The sequence below is a fragment of the Danio rerio genome, chromosome 10 (assembly GCF_049306965.1).
Source record: "Danio rerio strain Tuebingen ecotype United States chromosome 10, GRCz12tu, whole genome shotgun sequence".
Taxonomy (NCBI): Eukaryota; Metazoa; Chordata; class Actinopteri; order Cypriniformes; family Danionidae; genus Danio; species Danio rerio.
This window is the reverse complement of record NC_133185.1, coordinates 43,371,765-43,388,502: the sequence shown is the minus strand read 5'-3', so window position 1 is coordinate 43,388,502 and position 16,738 is coordinate 43,371,765. Positions and strand designations below refer to the sequence as shown.

The 16,738-nt window shown below is 40.4% G+C and overlaps 1 protein-coding gene across 2 annotated transcripts in view; it reads left to right on the top strand.

Annotated features, from left to right (window-relative positions):
* The window catches only part of nrip1b (nuclear receptor interacting protein 1b), a 56,591-nt gene extending 47,591 nt beyond the window's left edge, over positions 1-9,000 (top strand). For both annotated transcript variants that reach the window (XM_005169195.6, XM_021479444.3), the window contains exon 2: positions 3,882-9,000. In XM_005169195.6, the coding sequence (XP_005169252.2) occupies positions 4,221-7,382 (3,162 nt within the window). In that variant the 5' untranslated portion in view covers positions 3,882-4,220 and the 3' untranslated portion in view covers positions 7,383-9,000. The remainder of the gene's footprint in view (positions 1-3,881) is intronic.
* The last annotated feature ends 7,738 nt before the right edge of the window (positions 9,001-16,738 follow it).

Genomic DNA, 16,738 nt, shown 5'->3' with positions numbered 1-16,738 from the left:
AGTAAATAATGGGCGAATTTTTCATTTTCACTCAACTCTTTTCCTTTTGTTTTCATGGACAAGCTCTAATCTAGCTTGATCCTATATTGATTTTTCTTGAGTGATGTGTTTACTACGTTGCTCTTATGCTCCAGTCTGTCTGTTTATCTTCTTACTCCCGTCTGCCCCAAGTTTGAACTTTTATTCGTAGGGTAGCAGCAGCACCTCCGTTGGTGGGAAATTAATCTTAATCTAACCCATTAAGATTAGCGCGAGACGTCAGATGGCCCCGTTCTAGCAGGTCGTCCTCTTTGTTGTTAAATTTAGGTCAGTGGCTTGGGCCGATCATGTAACCGAGACTGAATTAGTTAATGCATGAGTTTCCTCCTCGCACTTGTAACGTGTCGCATTCGACCTTTGCAACTTAATGCAGTTTGCATCAAATTTAAATGCGTGTGACCTTGTGCTGATTCTCGCTGGATTTTCCTGTCACGTCATCTGGAGGATCTAAAGTTACTACGGCACATTCAGGATATTCCAGGCGTGTGCTTGCTGTCGAATTGCTGTAACAGCATCCGCAGCTCAAGGTCGAGCTTAACTCCTCGGCAAACCGCTATAACACGTTACCCGCTGCTGAAGGGGCAGGACATGGAGGGTAAGATGTTCTCTGGCAGCTGAGCACTGCTTTAGGGGAGCTGGAATCCTGTATTAATTAAACTTTGTGGTGGTGGCCCTGACAGTGGGAAGTCAGGAGTGTTTATGGAAGCAGTTCTGACAGGGTTCAAGCCCGTGGAGCGAGCGGCCAGCGGTGCTGTCATGTTATCTGATGCCGTGGCTCTGTGGAGGAGCGTCTGACAGGTGTGCCATGTGTGCCCCTCTACACCTGCCAGCTCCGTTGAGCCACTACTGGCCTGAGCGTGAGGGGCTGCTGACAGACCTTTTTTGAATCAGGATTCATGTTATGTTACCTGGAAGGGAAAAGGGTTGAAGTTTTTGTTGTTGTTTATAAAGTCAGCTTGAACCGGAAGTTGCCAAGACTTTTATTTCAGTATGTTAACATACTTCAAAATCAAACCGAATATTTAGTAGGGGGTGGGGCTTGCTTTTTTGCGCATCATTCCCTCCTTGCAAACAGTAAAAAGGGCGTGCTTAAGGATATTGACAAACTGATGTCATCTGAGAAGCAAATGGTCAGACTTGATTGAGGATTACCAAACCAAACATTTTGTTTCAGTGGATTGACTTGCCTGCAGTGCTGGCCTATTTTATGCTGATGTGTGTTTAATGTATAAAATATTTCATGATCTTGCACCACCACCCCTCAAACAATGTGTGATCGTCGGCAAGGAAAATTTAAGACAGACTATAGGTCATCTGTTAGAGGTGATTGTTCAGTTAAACTTAAGAGAACTGCTTTTGGACAATCAGTTTTTTCAGTTAAAGCAGCAGATAGATGGAATAAAATACCAGTGTACATCAGAGAGAGCATCACTTTTAATCATTTTATAACTGCTCTTAAAATTTGGCTCAAACAAAATCAAATATGCAGCCACTGATTTGATTTCATTTAATTGACAATGATGTTTTGTATTTATTGTATTGTAAGTGTATATTGTATTGGTTAAATTTGTTACTTCCTGCCCAGGGACTACAGATGTAAATTAGCTCTATAGCTAACTCTGGCACAACATGTCATGTTGTACATTGACCCTGTATAAATAAATAAAAAATAATAATAATAAAAAATCTAAGAGCTAATATAGGCGGTCGCCTAGGGCAGGGGTTCCCAAACATTTCAGCCCATGATACCCCCCAAAATATCAATGCCAGTGACTTGCGAGCCCCAGTGACTTGTATTTGAGTGCTGTAAATATGCCAGAAAGTTTAACCTGGTGCCATAAAATCAATCTTTTGCATCTGATGCTATTGCCGTCTTTAATATAATGTAATCACCCAAAGGGTCATAATCCAATAGAAAAACAATTTGAAAGGCTGAATCCATGAACTACTATTTTCATTTTCAGTGGGTTATTATACAATAATGGTAATTCTAATAGTTTAATAAAATTGGGGGGTTCCCGACCCCCACTTTGGGAATAGGCATGGGCCGGTATAAGATTCTGATGGTACGATAAACTTGGATAAAAATATCAAGGTATTGTGCTCACTGCTCTAAAATATAATCTTTTTAAATGTCTGGGTAAAAAAACTAAACTTTTTTTTTTCCTCTTTGAAAACAGAATATTCTAATTTTTTTTTAGGTCAGTGGCTTTTTTTATTTATATTATTTTGGAGCAGTGGCTAAACATGTCAGGCTAAATAACTTAAAAGATTAATTGAATTCTGCTGTCTTCATTTGTTTTAAAAACACAGATTTATTTACAGTTTAAAACAGCATCTTTGGATATTATTTCTGCTGGAGATACTGTTGTCCTAAAAAAACCAAAACAAATTTTTATAAAACTTCACTGGCCTAGAGCCATGTGTTTCTTGGAGGGCCCCACAAAAACTTCTCTTGTATATTTACTGTAAACATAAGTGCGATCATGTATGTGTAAATCATGAACAATGCACATTACGCAATGCACAATTCCATTAAATAATAAACAATACAATTCACAACGACAATGAGAAAAAAAAACCTCCATGTTTAATTCATACATAGGCATGAATCAAATTAAAATATTATTTTTATATTTGAATAAAAATATTGCGGTTTGACGGTATTGTCATTTACTGCTGTAAAATATTATCTTTTTAAATGTCTGGGTAAAAAACAAAAACTTTTCCCCCCTTTAAACGCAAAAATTTTTTATTTTGAGAAACTTATTTTATATTTTGGAGCAGTAAACACAGCAGAAGTCAAAAAGTCAATAATTTAAAACCGCATCTTTGTATATCATTTCTGCTGAAGATGCTGTTGTACTAAAAACAAACAAAAAAACCTTAGGAATGGAATGGTATAGCGAATGTTTTGGCGGTTTTAAAACCTTAACTTTTCCAAACCATGGTATACCTTGAAAACGGTTATCGACCTATGCCTATTCATGCATGACAAATAGCTAAAAACGATAATAAATACACAACAACAGAATGAATAAAAGCAGAATGTATTAGAAACATACCCTGCAGCACAACAATCTATTTTGCATAACACCGCCCACGATCAGCTATTGGGTGCACTTGTAATATCTCGCCAAATTTTTCTCCAGTCATTTCTGTTGAGCACGTAACGACAATGGCAAATCAGTGCCGTTTAAGAACGCGCTCAACAGTGCTCAAATGTTAGCAGGAAGTTTAAAACTTTGTTAATCCCCATGGGGCAATTCATTCTGGCATGGTGGTGCTTCACATATAACAAAAATGACACACTCAACACAACACAAACAAAAAATTGGAAAAAAAATAATAATAATAACAAATAATCCATCGATTACCTTCATTTATTACAAAACCGAAATGCTTTAGGCACAAAATACATTTATAAACATTTGTGGAACATCTTATTTTCCTTAGACGTCGTCCAAGGGGCATCCACTCAAAATATTAAGTATGTAACAAATCTTTGAATGTGCAGTTTGTGCCAAGACTTAAAGATGTTTGTTTAATTTGTGGTGATATTGATAATTCTCAGTAATGCTTGGCTTTGGAAATAATGGACACAACCACTGCACATGAAAACAAATGTTAAAATAAGGAGCCACTTTGATTGACAATTGCTGGAGTCTCTGTAAAAAAAAAAGTTCTGTGTTACTCTGAAGTTCGTTTTCTTGCATTTAATTAGTTTTTTTGTGTTAATTGGTTTTGACAGAGACTTCAAAGACAGTTACGGTGGTTGTTTTGATGATGCTGGGATGTTGACGCCTGTCACTCATCTAATGTTTCCTTTTCTTGTGTTGTAGGTTCCCGTGTGGCCACATTCGAGATCAGAGGAGCAAACAGGCAACACTGAGCTCTTGGTTAGTCCCTGAAGAACTACCAAATATAGAGCATATGCTTCATCAGGACAGAGAAACCTCCTCATTCCTCTGAATGCGCTCACAACATCATTTTAAAGCAGTGTGGATTTACTCATTGAATGCACAGCGATGCCGTGTTTAACGTTACCTGTATGCAAAACTTTCTGACTGAAAAGAGACAAAGCTGCTGGAGTTCTCTGCTCTGATCATTTATGGCACCGATCTTACTAAGGCATTTTCAGTAGTTGTAAAACACCACATTAGGGCATATTACTGTTGAACATGACTCATGGGGTGGAGTCTGGCCCTGAAACTCACCAGGATTCTGCTGCTTTAACATATCTGGAAGGTTTGCTAATGCATCCGGTCAACACTGGGCCTGCTGCCACTGCTACACAAAGATCAGAACCTGTCCACAACAATGAAGAGAATGCCAACAGCGTAACCAGGGCATTTCAGCTGCACAACCATGGCGCCCTTTCACCAGAAAAGGGTAGCCCGCCTAGTGCAACCTCGCAGCACCTTAAAAAAGCCAGGCTGCTTCGTTCAGGAGCATGGAGTGAAGACAGCCAGAAACAATCAAGCACTGGAGTGGAGGTAAATGGGCAGAGAAGGGAGCACTACAAAGGCGGCCTGGATGGCTCTGGGCAGGGAGAGAGCACCTTGCTGGCTTCGCTGCTGCAGTCCTTCAGCTCTCGGCTGCAGAGTGTCGCCTTGTCACAGCACATTTCTCAAAGCCACAAACAGCTCGACAGAGAGAGCAGTGAAAGTGCGCCTGTTGATCCTAAGGAAACCTACCAGAGTTACGGCACAGCATCAGGCCGCCTGAAAAGCCTCATGAGGAAAAGCAAGCATCAGAACCATAACACTGTGCCTTATTGCCGACAGAGCAACCAGAACCGAGGCTCTGATTCTCCTCGGTCCTCACAAAACTCTGCCCAGCCCACAAGCTCTGAATCAATGTCTTGCACAGAACGACTCAAGGCTGTTGCCAGTATGGTTCGGACAAGATCCAGTCCGGCACCTTCACCCAAACCCAGTGTCGCCTGCAGTCAGCTGGCATTGTTGCTGTCCAGCGAGGCTCATCTACAGCAATACTCTAGAGAGCAGGCTTTAAAAGCACAATTAACCAGTCGATCAGCAAGTGAGAGGCTAGCTGCTATGGCTACTCAACAAACACAGGATAACAGACCTCCCAGCATGGGACAGCCAACAACCACCCCAGACATGCTAAGCTCCTTAAATGCTCAAAACGGAACAATCCCCCCATTAGTGGTTAACTCCAGCAAAAGCAGCCCTTCCCTTTCCTCACCCTCCACGAGACCCCCTAAAGAGAGACGGCCTTTTGACAGGCACGGTCGACCGCCACAGAACTGCAGCAGTCTGTTGCTTCTACTTCTTAACAATCACAACTCCCAACAGCAGCTCACCAGAAACGGACACCTAGAGGAAGACTGCGGCATCCTCCCAAGCTGTGCCTCTTCCTTGCAGTCTGACAGCGAGTTCTCCAACCCGGATAACAGCCTGACCAAAGACAGCAGTGATGCTGAGAGCTTGTCCAGCTGTTCCCCCATCGACCTTTCCATGAAAAGCAGAACGTCTTGCCAAAAATTTGAGCCCTGCTATTCCTTGCCCCCCTTGATGGATAAGCTCACAGAGTCTCTCGTAAACAAATGGAAGCCGGAAACTTCTGTGCCAAAGGTCCACGAGGCCGTAGATCTGGATGCCAGCCCGGACATAAAATCCCAAGATAAGGTCACTCTAATGCAGTTACTGCTGGACCGCAGAAATAATGAGAAGGTAAACAAAAGTTCAGATCATCCTGGTTTGCGGTCTGATTCAGTAATCAGCTGCTTGACTGCAGGCTCACTTAAACGCATTGGCACACCAGAGGACTCCAGGACACAGAGCCCTCAGGACCGGCAAGTAGCTAGCTTCAGCTCAGTCTCCCCTTCATACTCCTTCCCCTCACCCGTTGCCCAGTCCAGTCCTTTAGATCTCTGCAAGTCTAAAGCTCACTCAAGTGAAAAGATGGAGCCGCCGTTCAGTGCCAGCAAGCTACTGCAGAATTTGGCCCAGAGTGGTATAAAGAACTTGTCACCTTCTCCCCCTCCTTTACACCCTCACAAGTTGACAAGCAAAAGGCAAAGTCCAGTACTTGAGCTTGGAAAGCCCCAGGCCTTCTTGAATAGACTTGTCACTCCAGCCAAACAGAACAGTCCCCCTGTATTGGACGAAGGTTCCCCCAAATGTGAGCAATCACCCGCTTCATCATTGCAGATAGAAAACCTTCTTGAGAAGCGCACAGTACTGCAGCTTCTACTGGGAACAGCCTCCCAAAAGGAAAAAAACAGTGGACACAGAGTCTTAGAAGTAACCTCAAGGGGGATGGAGAAGGCAAGGGTGGGCTCTGCTAAGTGTGACAGCTCAAATGGACCTCCTCTGGACCCTAACATCAAAAAGGAGCCAGTAGAAGAGAATCTTCAATCAGACCGCTTCAATGATGGGGTGTACCACCTGAGTAGATCATCACAACACTCCCCCATTGCTGAAGTACAGGACACAATCAAATCTGAGCTATGTCCCACAGAAACAGCTGCTAAATTTGGACTTCTCAGCCAGCTTTTGAAACAGCAGAATGCCATATACCATTCGAGCCCACACACAAGGCTTGTCAGGAACACTGTAAAAGAGGAGCCAATGGATTTTCACAGTCCAATTCCGAAGAAAAGAAAACTGTGCATTGAGTTAGCTGAGCGTCTAAGTAGTGAACTCTGTCAACCGCCTGAAGATGTGACTAGCGACAATCCAGCATCTGGAACACCTGAATTGAAAGGTAGAGGGCTGGAAAAACTAAAGGAGGATGAACCACTAGGGAGTCCAGGGAACAAAACTCCTCTCTCCAGAGAAAGCCAAGGGTTTAATGTTCTCAAGCAACTTCTCCTGTCAGAAAACTGTCTGAAGGAGCTATCCCAACCCAGAGGTACCCCAAGTCCCTTCATCCCTCAGGCAAACTGTGCAGCCAATGGGAACTTGACCCAGTCTGGTTTCCGTCAAGAGTTGTCAAACTTACCATGGTATCCCTATTCTTTCAGTTCTGGCCCCAAAACTACGCCCACACCCGTTGATACCCCAGTTTGGGCTAATGTCTCTCCCAAAGCCAGCCCTAAACCAGTTAAAAAAGAACCTGAGGGGTCTCCTGAAGAAACTTTTAGCAGGGAGGAGAGATCTAGTCCAGACTCACCCCCTTTAACCAGGTCTAATCCGATTCTTTACTACATGCTTCAGCGGGGAAATGGTCAGCTCAGACCTGAGATGCGGGATCAGATGCAGTCGCCCCACTGCGTCATGGGTGACTATGAGCACAGGATAAACTCTCCGGTTCACAGACAGTTTCACAGCCAGAGAGAAGACAGCCTAAATGGCTCTGTGGAAAAATGGTAGATGGGCACCCATGAAAACAATTTGTATGGTCAATTGTCTGTGATTTATCTTTTACTATTATTATGATTTGAAATTTGACCTTAGAGCATTGTCGCACAGTTTAAAACGTAGTTTGGTTGTTCACCAACACTTTCAAATGTATTCATGCGTACGTTTGAGAATGAGACGTTCACATGATTCTCTGTTATAATTATTTAGCATTTGTATGTGTGATGGCCCAGCACAATGTAAAATATCTACCACATGAAAAAAAAAAACGTATCTTCCTCCCTCAACTTAGAACATTTATGAAGAACATCCATAATTTTGAGGAATCAAGTAACATTACCGCTAATTTCACACTATATTTATCTCCAGCCAAATCAGGACCCCTTCCAGTTTATCAAAGCAAAGACAACCGAACAATCTAAGCACAATATCAAATTTGTGGCATTGAAATGTCAAGCTATAAAGTATATTTTCTTACAGCAAACGTTAAGAGAAAGACCGTGTAATCTATCAGGTATCAAGAGGGTTTTCACATGTGATAGAAGAGCAACAACATTTACTGGAATGTTCTATAGTCGTAGCTTAGTCAGATTTACAGTGCTTTATTTTTCATCCGGAATGAAACTATAGCTGTTATGTGGTGGTAATGGCATGACGTTAAACAAAAAACAAACCTGAGTGTCATATTTTTAGCCAATGAAATGTATCTTTTTACAATTTTGTATGATTTAGTCGTTTTGTATCTTACCTAAATATTCTGTATGTAGCATTCACGTTTATGTTGTCGACAGGAATACTGAAAGATGATACAGGTTCTCCACCAAAGCCCTGAGGATTCATTATGATATTTATGGACTATCAATGTGTCATGATACTGTGTGAATCAGACGCTCTACTGTGAGAAGGGATTCGATTGAGTCTGGTTTGTTAATATGTTCACTATTTTCTTTTACTTTTTTTTTTTTCAGATAAAAGCCCATCACTCAAGTCTTAAACATTATCCTACAAAGATTTTATTCCATATTCTCTATGTTTTACACCGATTAGAACGATTTATGTAAATATTGCTTTGGAGATGACTATTTTGTATTGTTGAAGACACACACAAAAAAGTAGTTTTTAATGTCTTGCGTTGTATATAAGACTGTAATAATGTACATAGGGTACTGGAGAACGAGACTTTTCTGCATGTCTATGTTGTGCTAATGATAATCTGTTCATCTACTGCTCTGTCCGAGGCTCTTTGCTGCCTGTAGCATGCACACGCATGGGGAGTCCCTGTGTTATGGGGAAATGTCAAGTCTTAAAATAGATGTTTTTATCATGGAGAGATGGGTACTTAAACCGTAATCTGTCTGCAAATGCAGTCCTAGACTGTTGAGCCAGCGCTCAAACCTGAGGAAATAAAAAAATGTGCATATTGTTTTGATTTCTGAATGCTTTCGTTTGGTTTTAACTAACTAAAATACAGCTTCTTTTTAATCATTCTGCAAAAATTGTGAATAACTACAAAAAAAATAATGTTTTCATATTCTCCTGTGACAAACTGGAGCCTTTCGGTTTTCTTATGTTCTGTCTTTTTGGTGTTTATTTGCACTGATAGCATAATAAAAAACGGAAATGCACAGGACTGAATGTCAAGGTTTGTCATCATTTACCTGTGTTTACATATCCAAGGTTACGATGTGTTGGAAAAGCTTTTTAATAAATAACCGCACATGAGGCTAGAGGTAAAACTTTAACCCTTGATGGTCACTTTTGCAGATGAACATGAGTACATAAGCTGAAAACGACAGATGTACGCCTAATCCAAGCAGCTAGCTGTGAGAAGAATGATAACCAACACACAAAGGTGCTGTATGTAAGTTTTTGACTCTTCTAAAGCATACAAATACAACAATATGTTTGCAGATATTTAAAAAAACATGCCAAGTGAACGTTCTTATTTATCTGAAAAACAATGCTGAATTCAGATACTCTGCTTTGAAAATGTGTGTTATGTGCCGGAACATCTGTCTTTGTTTTGGTTATTTTAACCTGTTCAATGCCACTTTAGCCAATTTTATTTTATCACCCCGAAAGGCTCTCAAAGCATGCGCCCGTGACCGAAACGCGACCTCTGGTGGACAAGTAGCAGATTCCAAACTGAGACGGAGATTCAGAGTTTCACATGAGGTTATTTATTAGCAAATAATGTAAATATTACGAATGTAAACATTAGGTGAGCAGGTTACATTGTTAATCCATGTCCTAACAACACGCTACGTGACGAAGATTTGCAGTGATAAGCAATTTAGCTGTTTACACAAGACTATTCAGGAAATAAATACAGCCATTCAGAAGCACATAGTATGCACACGCACACAAAATGGTTAGGTTTATAATCCAACTAATACATATTAAACCTCTTTGTTACGGCCCAAACTCAAAACTGGCTCGAATAACAACAACAATCAAGGTTTGAGCCGAACATATGGAAGACACAGACGTTGAATGGTTAAATTGACGTTCTGTCAATACGTTTTATTTTTCCATAAATCATAAGTTTTCAAAAGACAAAACATTAACAAAAATCAAGTAGACAGGTAGGGCAGCTAAGGTAAACAGGTCTCTGACTATACTGCTTTAAATGGATAGATCAGGGGTCGGCAACCCAAAATGTTGAAAGAGCCATACTGGACCAAAAAAAACTAAAACAAATATGTCTGGAGCCGCAAAAAATTAAAAGCCTTATATAAGCCTTATAATGAAGGCAACACATGCTGTATGTATTTATATTAGCTATATTAGCCTACAATAAAAATGATTTAGTTGGCTACAAATACATACTGAGCCTTCATGATTAAATGTTTTTTTTTCCCTGCAGTGCATCCTGTAGAGAATGACGCACCACGTGACTACTCTGTTGTACGATGCCGTCTCAAGTTTAACTTAATTACAATATTAATGCATTATGTTTAATGTTTGAGATTAACTTCATTACAATATTAATGAATTATGTTTAATGTTAAAGTTTAACTTCATTACAATATCAATGAATTACGTTTAATGTTCAAGTTTAACTTCATTTACAATATTAATGCATCTTGTTTTGCTTTGATGAAATTAAAGAAATGCAGTAAAGAAATCAGATTTTTGATGTTTTTTATTTTGAGAATTCCAAAAAACAACATCAAAATGAACGTGCATAACGTGCCCCTTACTGGGAATGTGCTCAACAAGGAAGGGTCAATCTCCAGGGGTGTGTGACAAGGAAAGACAGTCTCGTTTTTTCCTTTCGCCACTCGCAAAATCTGCTCCCAAATGCAGTTTGCATATCAACGATCGCACCTTGTAAATAATCATCGTTGAGTGAGTGATCGGGATGGGCTTCTTTGAATTCTCTCAGGGAGGGAAAATGAGAGAGCGTGCCCCGCTGTACATCTTTGGCAAAGACAGCTTACGCTCCATGGCGCATCACACAGCCGCCGGATAGTTTACAACAGCCACCTGCCTATTCCATGTGTCGCAGGCTATGACGCAAATCTTCGTTGACAGAAATGTTGAAAATAAATATTCTACACACTTTTACAGCATTAGAAAACGTTAAGATTGTTTGTCCTCCTAAACCATATTAAAACAAAAATATATTTACCTCCCCCATCTTTTTCCGTTTTCAAACATTTTTTGAAAAAGCTCCAGGGAGCCACTGGGGCAGCGCTAAAGAGCCGCATGGGGCTCTAGAGCCGCTGGTTGCCGACCCCTGGGATAGATCTTACCTTAACTCCCGTGAAAGGAATAAAAATAGGTGAGTCTTCCGGGGCACTGCTTACCTTCGCTAAACTAAATAAATAACAAAACGTGACTATAAAAAATAAACCCCTACCTGCTACAAAACAAAGTATCAAAATAAACAAACAGGTTAACACATTACAAACTAAGAATCCAAAACTTTAACATGAACGAAACACTAAATGGAGCGGCATCTGGATGAATGATCGACTTGCGGAGCACCGCCTGCCAGACCGCCTGAGCGCAAGCCACCACTGAGCTGAGGGAGGGCGAGAGACTTCAAGGTAGAATGAGAGAGAGCTAGAGACTCCATTGCTGTCAGCTTTATATAGTGGGAATCCCCAGTGACGTCACGGGCATCATCCAATCCTGGATAAGCCGGGTAGAAACACTCCTCCTAGTACTTGATCGCAACAAGCACAAACCAGCAATAAATACATAGATAAATAACACAGACCCAAATAACACTATTTATCATGATTAAATGTAGATGCTGAATCACTGATGTGTTGGTTTCAAGTCGCAGCTCTAATTTTAAACAGTTTATTTTATTTTGAAGATCTGATGTGAACTATCTGCTGCTGCTTTCAGTAGTACGGCAATAAATGTCATGTAAAATGGCATTCAAACTCACACTATTAGCATTTAACATAGAATAAAGCACATATGGTGTACCTGAGGTGATCATTGTCAGTTTATCCAGTTCTTTAGCTGCAAGAAATAGAAGTCGTTTCTAAAGTATAAATTTCAGGTGTTGGTTAGGACAAACTTATATGGGACATATTACTTCTATCACGTGCCGCTGATTTATTTAGAACACGATTTAAACAGAAATGTGCTTCTATCGAGCCTAAAGGCTGATTTATGTCGTCAAACTGGCAACCTGCGTTTGAACGGACTCAAACGTTCATCTCTGCTCCACATTCTAAGTTCGTTGACATACATGGCAAGCTACTGGGCAAACTGACAACAGCGGAAAAGCCATCCATATGGAGGTGAGCGGTCAGTTGGTAGAGCGAAAAAGAACAGATGCTGTCAACATTCCACCCTATAGCGTTCATTTTAGGAATGAAATGCAGCCATACATAGCTCTGGCAACATAATTTAAATTTTTCTCCAGAAATGTAGACTGGTTTGTATGCACAATGAGCCTGTGTTGCATTTGTTTATAGTGAAAACGTCTCCTCTAGTGGTGACTATTGCATACTGCGCCTTTTAAAATACTTGCCACAACTTATAATAATATCCTTTACTGTCACTTCAAAGCTCAAATGAGCCAGGGTATTATTTATTTAATATAAAATTACTCTGCCTGAAAGGAGAAAGGCACACCTACATGTAGGATGAGATCATTTTCATTTTTGGCTGAACTATCAGTTTAACATCTGAACCAGCGTCATTCATCATGTATCAGCGCAGCGTATTAAAAGATTTTGCAAACTGGTATTTACATGACTGCCATTTCGGAACAATAGCAGGAAAGAGATGGTAAGGAGGATTTGGAAAACACAGTTTCCTAATTATGGGAAAACAGGTAGTCGGCTTGCATTTGGAAAAAGTACCTGGTCCAGCCATTGTGAGAGAAACGCATTGATCTCAATTTTGCACTTCCTTTCAGCCACTTAAACAAACGTCCAAATAAATACGCCATGCAAAAATAGTCACATCGCTGAGGAGTTATAACATTTCTGTTTGCAGATAAACCGATTATTTGCAGATATATATAATGACAAATTTGGTTTATTATTATGGAATTTAAAGGAAGGCAAAAAAATGTTGGGTTTTACACAATCGATTTGTGTTGGGATAACATGAAGGCACTAAGTTAACTTGACTTTTGCAGATTTAAGTGAATTCAACATAAAACAATTGAGTTGTCACAAAAAAAAACTGGTGTTTTAGCTCATTTTAAATAAGTAGTTTGAACAAACATTCTTTCGTTTACCTTTGGCTTAGTCTCTATTTCAGAGGTCGTCACAGCGGAATGAACTGCTAGCTATTCCAACTTATGTTTTACACGGTGAATGCCCAGTACTGGGAAACACCCATACTCTCATTCACACTCATACACTGGCCAGTTTATTCAACTGTAGCGCATGTCTTTGGACTGTGGGGAAAACCGGAGCACCCAGAGGAAAACCATGCCAGCACAGGGGGACCATGTAAACTCCACAGAGAAATGCCAACTCAAACCATCTTGATGTGAGGCGACTGTGCCAACCACTGAGCCACTGTACCACCCTTTGAACAAACTAAAAACATCTTTTTTTTTACTACTTTTTTTTTTACTACAAAAAAATCCTCAATTTAACAGTTTTTTTTATGTTTTTCCCCCATTTATTTTTGCTCTTAACGTGCATCATAAGATCTTGATTTTTGATCAATAAACTTTGATGTTGAAAAGTTTGAAAAAGTACTTTAAAAAGGGAATATGTCGTTAGATATAGACAACAAGATAAGTTAAATATCACTTTTAACAAATATAGTGAGACGAGATGCAGCAGTAGATGCTTGATGAACAGTCCGATGTGCACAGCTCTTACATGGGTTGATGTGCTAAAAGCCTGCTGCAATGCATGCAAAAGTGTGTGTGTGTGTGTGTGTGTGTGTGTGTGTGTGTGTGTGTGTGTGTGTGTGTGTGTGTGTGTGTGTGTGTGTGTGTGTGTGTGTGTGTGTGTGTGTGTGTGTGTGTGTGTGTGTGTGTGTGGTCAAGTGATGTGCATTTTTAGTGGTGGTGTTGTTGTATGGACGGAGAGTTGTTCAGAAATGCTAGGTGAAACGCCAGTGTGGGAGCAGATCGTTTTTATTCTTAAAACGTTCCATTTTTAAGAAAGTAACTCAAATATTGCTTCATTTTTAAAGTAATGCGTTACTTTACCCGTTACTTAAAAAATGTAATATTATTAAGTGACTCAATGTAATGCGTCACCCCCAACACTGCTGATCATTATGGTGGTACTTGGTCAAACAAGTTTGAGAACCACTGCTCTTGTTTCAACTACTAAAATGTCAATAGAAGTAATTTTGTTAAACTGAACAGTTGAATTTTCTACATCACAAGTCTACAGAGCAGAGATCAAGGTCACGTAATGCAATTCATAACCACAAATAAATGGAAAAACCTGTGAAAACCAAGCGGCAACCTCCTGCTCTCCCTCGGGAAGCAAATACGGAAGTAACTAAAACTGCAATTCATCAAAGTTTGTCTGGTCCTGGCTTCATATAGAGCAAATCTCTATTGACCCAACTGTTCAATTTACAGCAGAAAAAGGTGTTTACAGCCTGGTACAAAAAACCATTTAGGTGCATATAGCTAATATTACCCTTCAGGACAACTGTGAGGGGTTGAATTTTTTTTTTTTATAACTCATCAGTTTCATTTATGGTTTTATTAAGTCTGCATAATTAAGGGCGTGGCCACTTGAGTGACAGCTAGGTCTTTCTGGTCGCTGTATCTTCACCTCAGCTGATTCCGGCTGATTAGCTGCTGAACTCGGGATATATATCGTATTTTTGTTTTATTTTATGTGGCTTTACATAGTCAGTTGCCTTTTGGGATTATTTCCTTCTAATATCAAATGATATGACATGGTATCCCCCAGTTGGTGCGATGACGCGTGAACAAAATGGTGACTGTTGGCCACGCCTACTGGCAGCTTCTTTTGGGTTCCAGACAGAATCTGCGGACATTTTTTGCTATTTCTGTGGAGAATTTTTAGTAAAAATCTGTGGATTTCTGCGGAATTATTTTGGGCGTATTATAAATAAAACATTAATATGTAAAATAAAAAATAACATCTTTTAACTTTTATTTAATGTTTAAATGCAAATCCAATTGCAGATTTCGTGTGGGCCTACCTAAGGGTGACATCACGGATACTACGTCCATGTTTTTTACAGTCTATGGTGGAATTAACATATTTCTGCAGTGCATAAACAAAAAAAGCACCACATTTTAAATATGTTAAATCTAATGACACTGGGATATTTTATAGTGTGTTAAAAGTGTCGACTGTGATGTGAATAAAAATGAAGGTTTTATGCATTTAGCCGCATGTTTCCTCTTCCAGACTCTCGCTGAAAGAGAGTCTTTTGTCCGTCGTCTTCCCCTTCCTTAATCCTCTAATGAGGTTTCTTTTCTTCAACTTCACATAACCTTTCGTCCGTGTGAACTCCTCATCCAGAGATGCTTATCATGCTTGAACTGCCAGTAACCCCCGCTTTCCTTTTGGCTACAAAACACAGGAGAGGGCAAACGCACAAGTCACACGTCTGATCCCAGGTCAGCGTTTGCAGCGCACAAGCGACCGTTTGTCTGTCTCACATCCTTTGAATCCTGGCCTGTGCCGCTGGACTGGAGGAGGCCCAGAAAACTACTTACAGTTTAACTACAGGCCACTGCACAAAGGAAATAGCTTGGTCTTCCAGGAAGACAAAGCGCTGGGGTCAGCAGGGGTCAGCAGGTTGAGATGGAGATTTGGAGGCGATGTGTGTTTATTTCCCATGTTCAAGCACGGCCTCCTGAGTGAATGTTTAACCTGATTCAACACCATCACCAACACTGCTGCTGATTTACTGAACACTTAATCACACCTCACTGGAGAGATCCACTGCTGGCTTCACCACACAACTGACTGACTGTCCTGTCTGTCTGAGCAATCTGTCTGTCTGTTCTATCTGTCTGTCTGTGTCTGATCTAATTATCTGTCTGTCTCTTTATTCTATCTGTCTTTCTAGCTAGCTTTCAGTCTGATCTGTTTATATGTCTTATTTATCTTTCTGTCTGACCTGTCTGATCTATCTGTCTGTGTGTCTGTCTATCTATCCATCTATCTATCTGCCTGTCTGTCTGTCTATCTATCTATCTATCTGCCTGTCTGTGTGTCTGTCCTTCTGTTCAATCTGTCTGTCTGTCCTGTTGTGTCTGTCTGTCTGTCTATGTCTTTTCTGTCTGTCAGTTTATCTATCTGTCTGTCTGTCTGATCTAACTGTCTTGCTGTCTGTCTGTATCTGTCTGTCTGTCTGTCCTTCTGTTATATCTGTCTGTCTGATCTAACTATCTTGCTGTCTGTCTGTATCTGTCTGTCTGTCTGTCTGTCTTTCTGTTATATCTGTCTATCTGTCTGTCTGATCTAAATGTCTGTCTGTTCTATCTATCTATCTAGCTGTCTGTCTGATCTGTCCGATCTATCTGTCTTTCTGATCTGTCTGTTTGTGTCTGATCTAACTATCTGTCTGTCTGATTTAACTGTCTGTCTGTGTCTGATCTAACTCTATCCGTCTGTCTATCTATCTTTCTTTGTGATCTGTCTGTCCTTCTGTTCAATCTGTCTGTCTGTCCTGTTGTGTCTGTCTGTCTGTCTATGTCTTTTCTGTCTGTCAGTTTATCTATCTAGCTGTCTGTCTGACCTGTCTTATCTGTCTGTCTGTCTGATCTAACTGTCTTGCTGTCTATCTGTCTGTCTGTCCTTCTGTTATATCTGTCTATCTGTCTGTCTGATCTAACTATCTTGCTGTCTGTCTGTATCTGTCTGTCTGTCCTTCTGTTATATCTGTCTATCTGTCTGTCTGATCTAAATGTCTGTCTGTTCTATCTA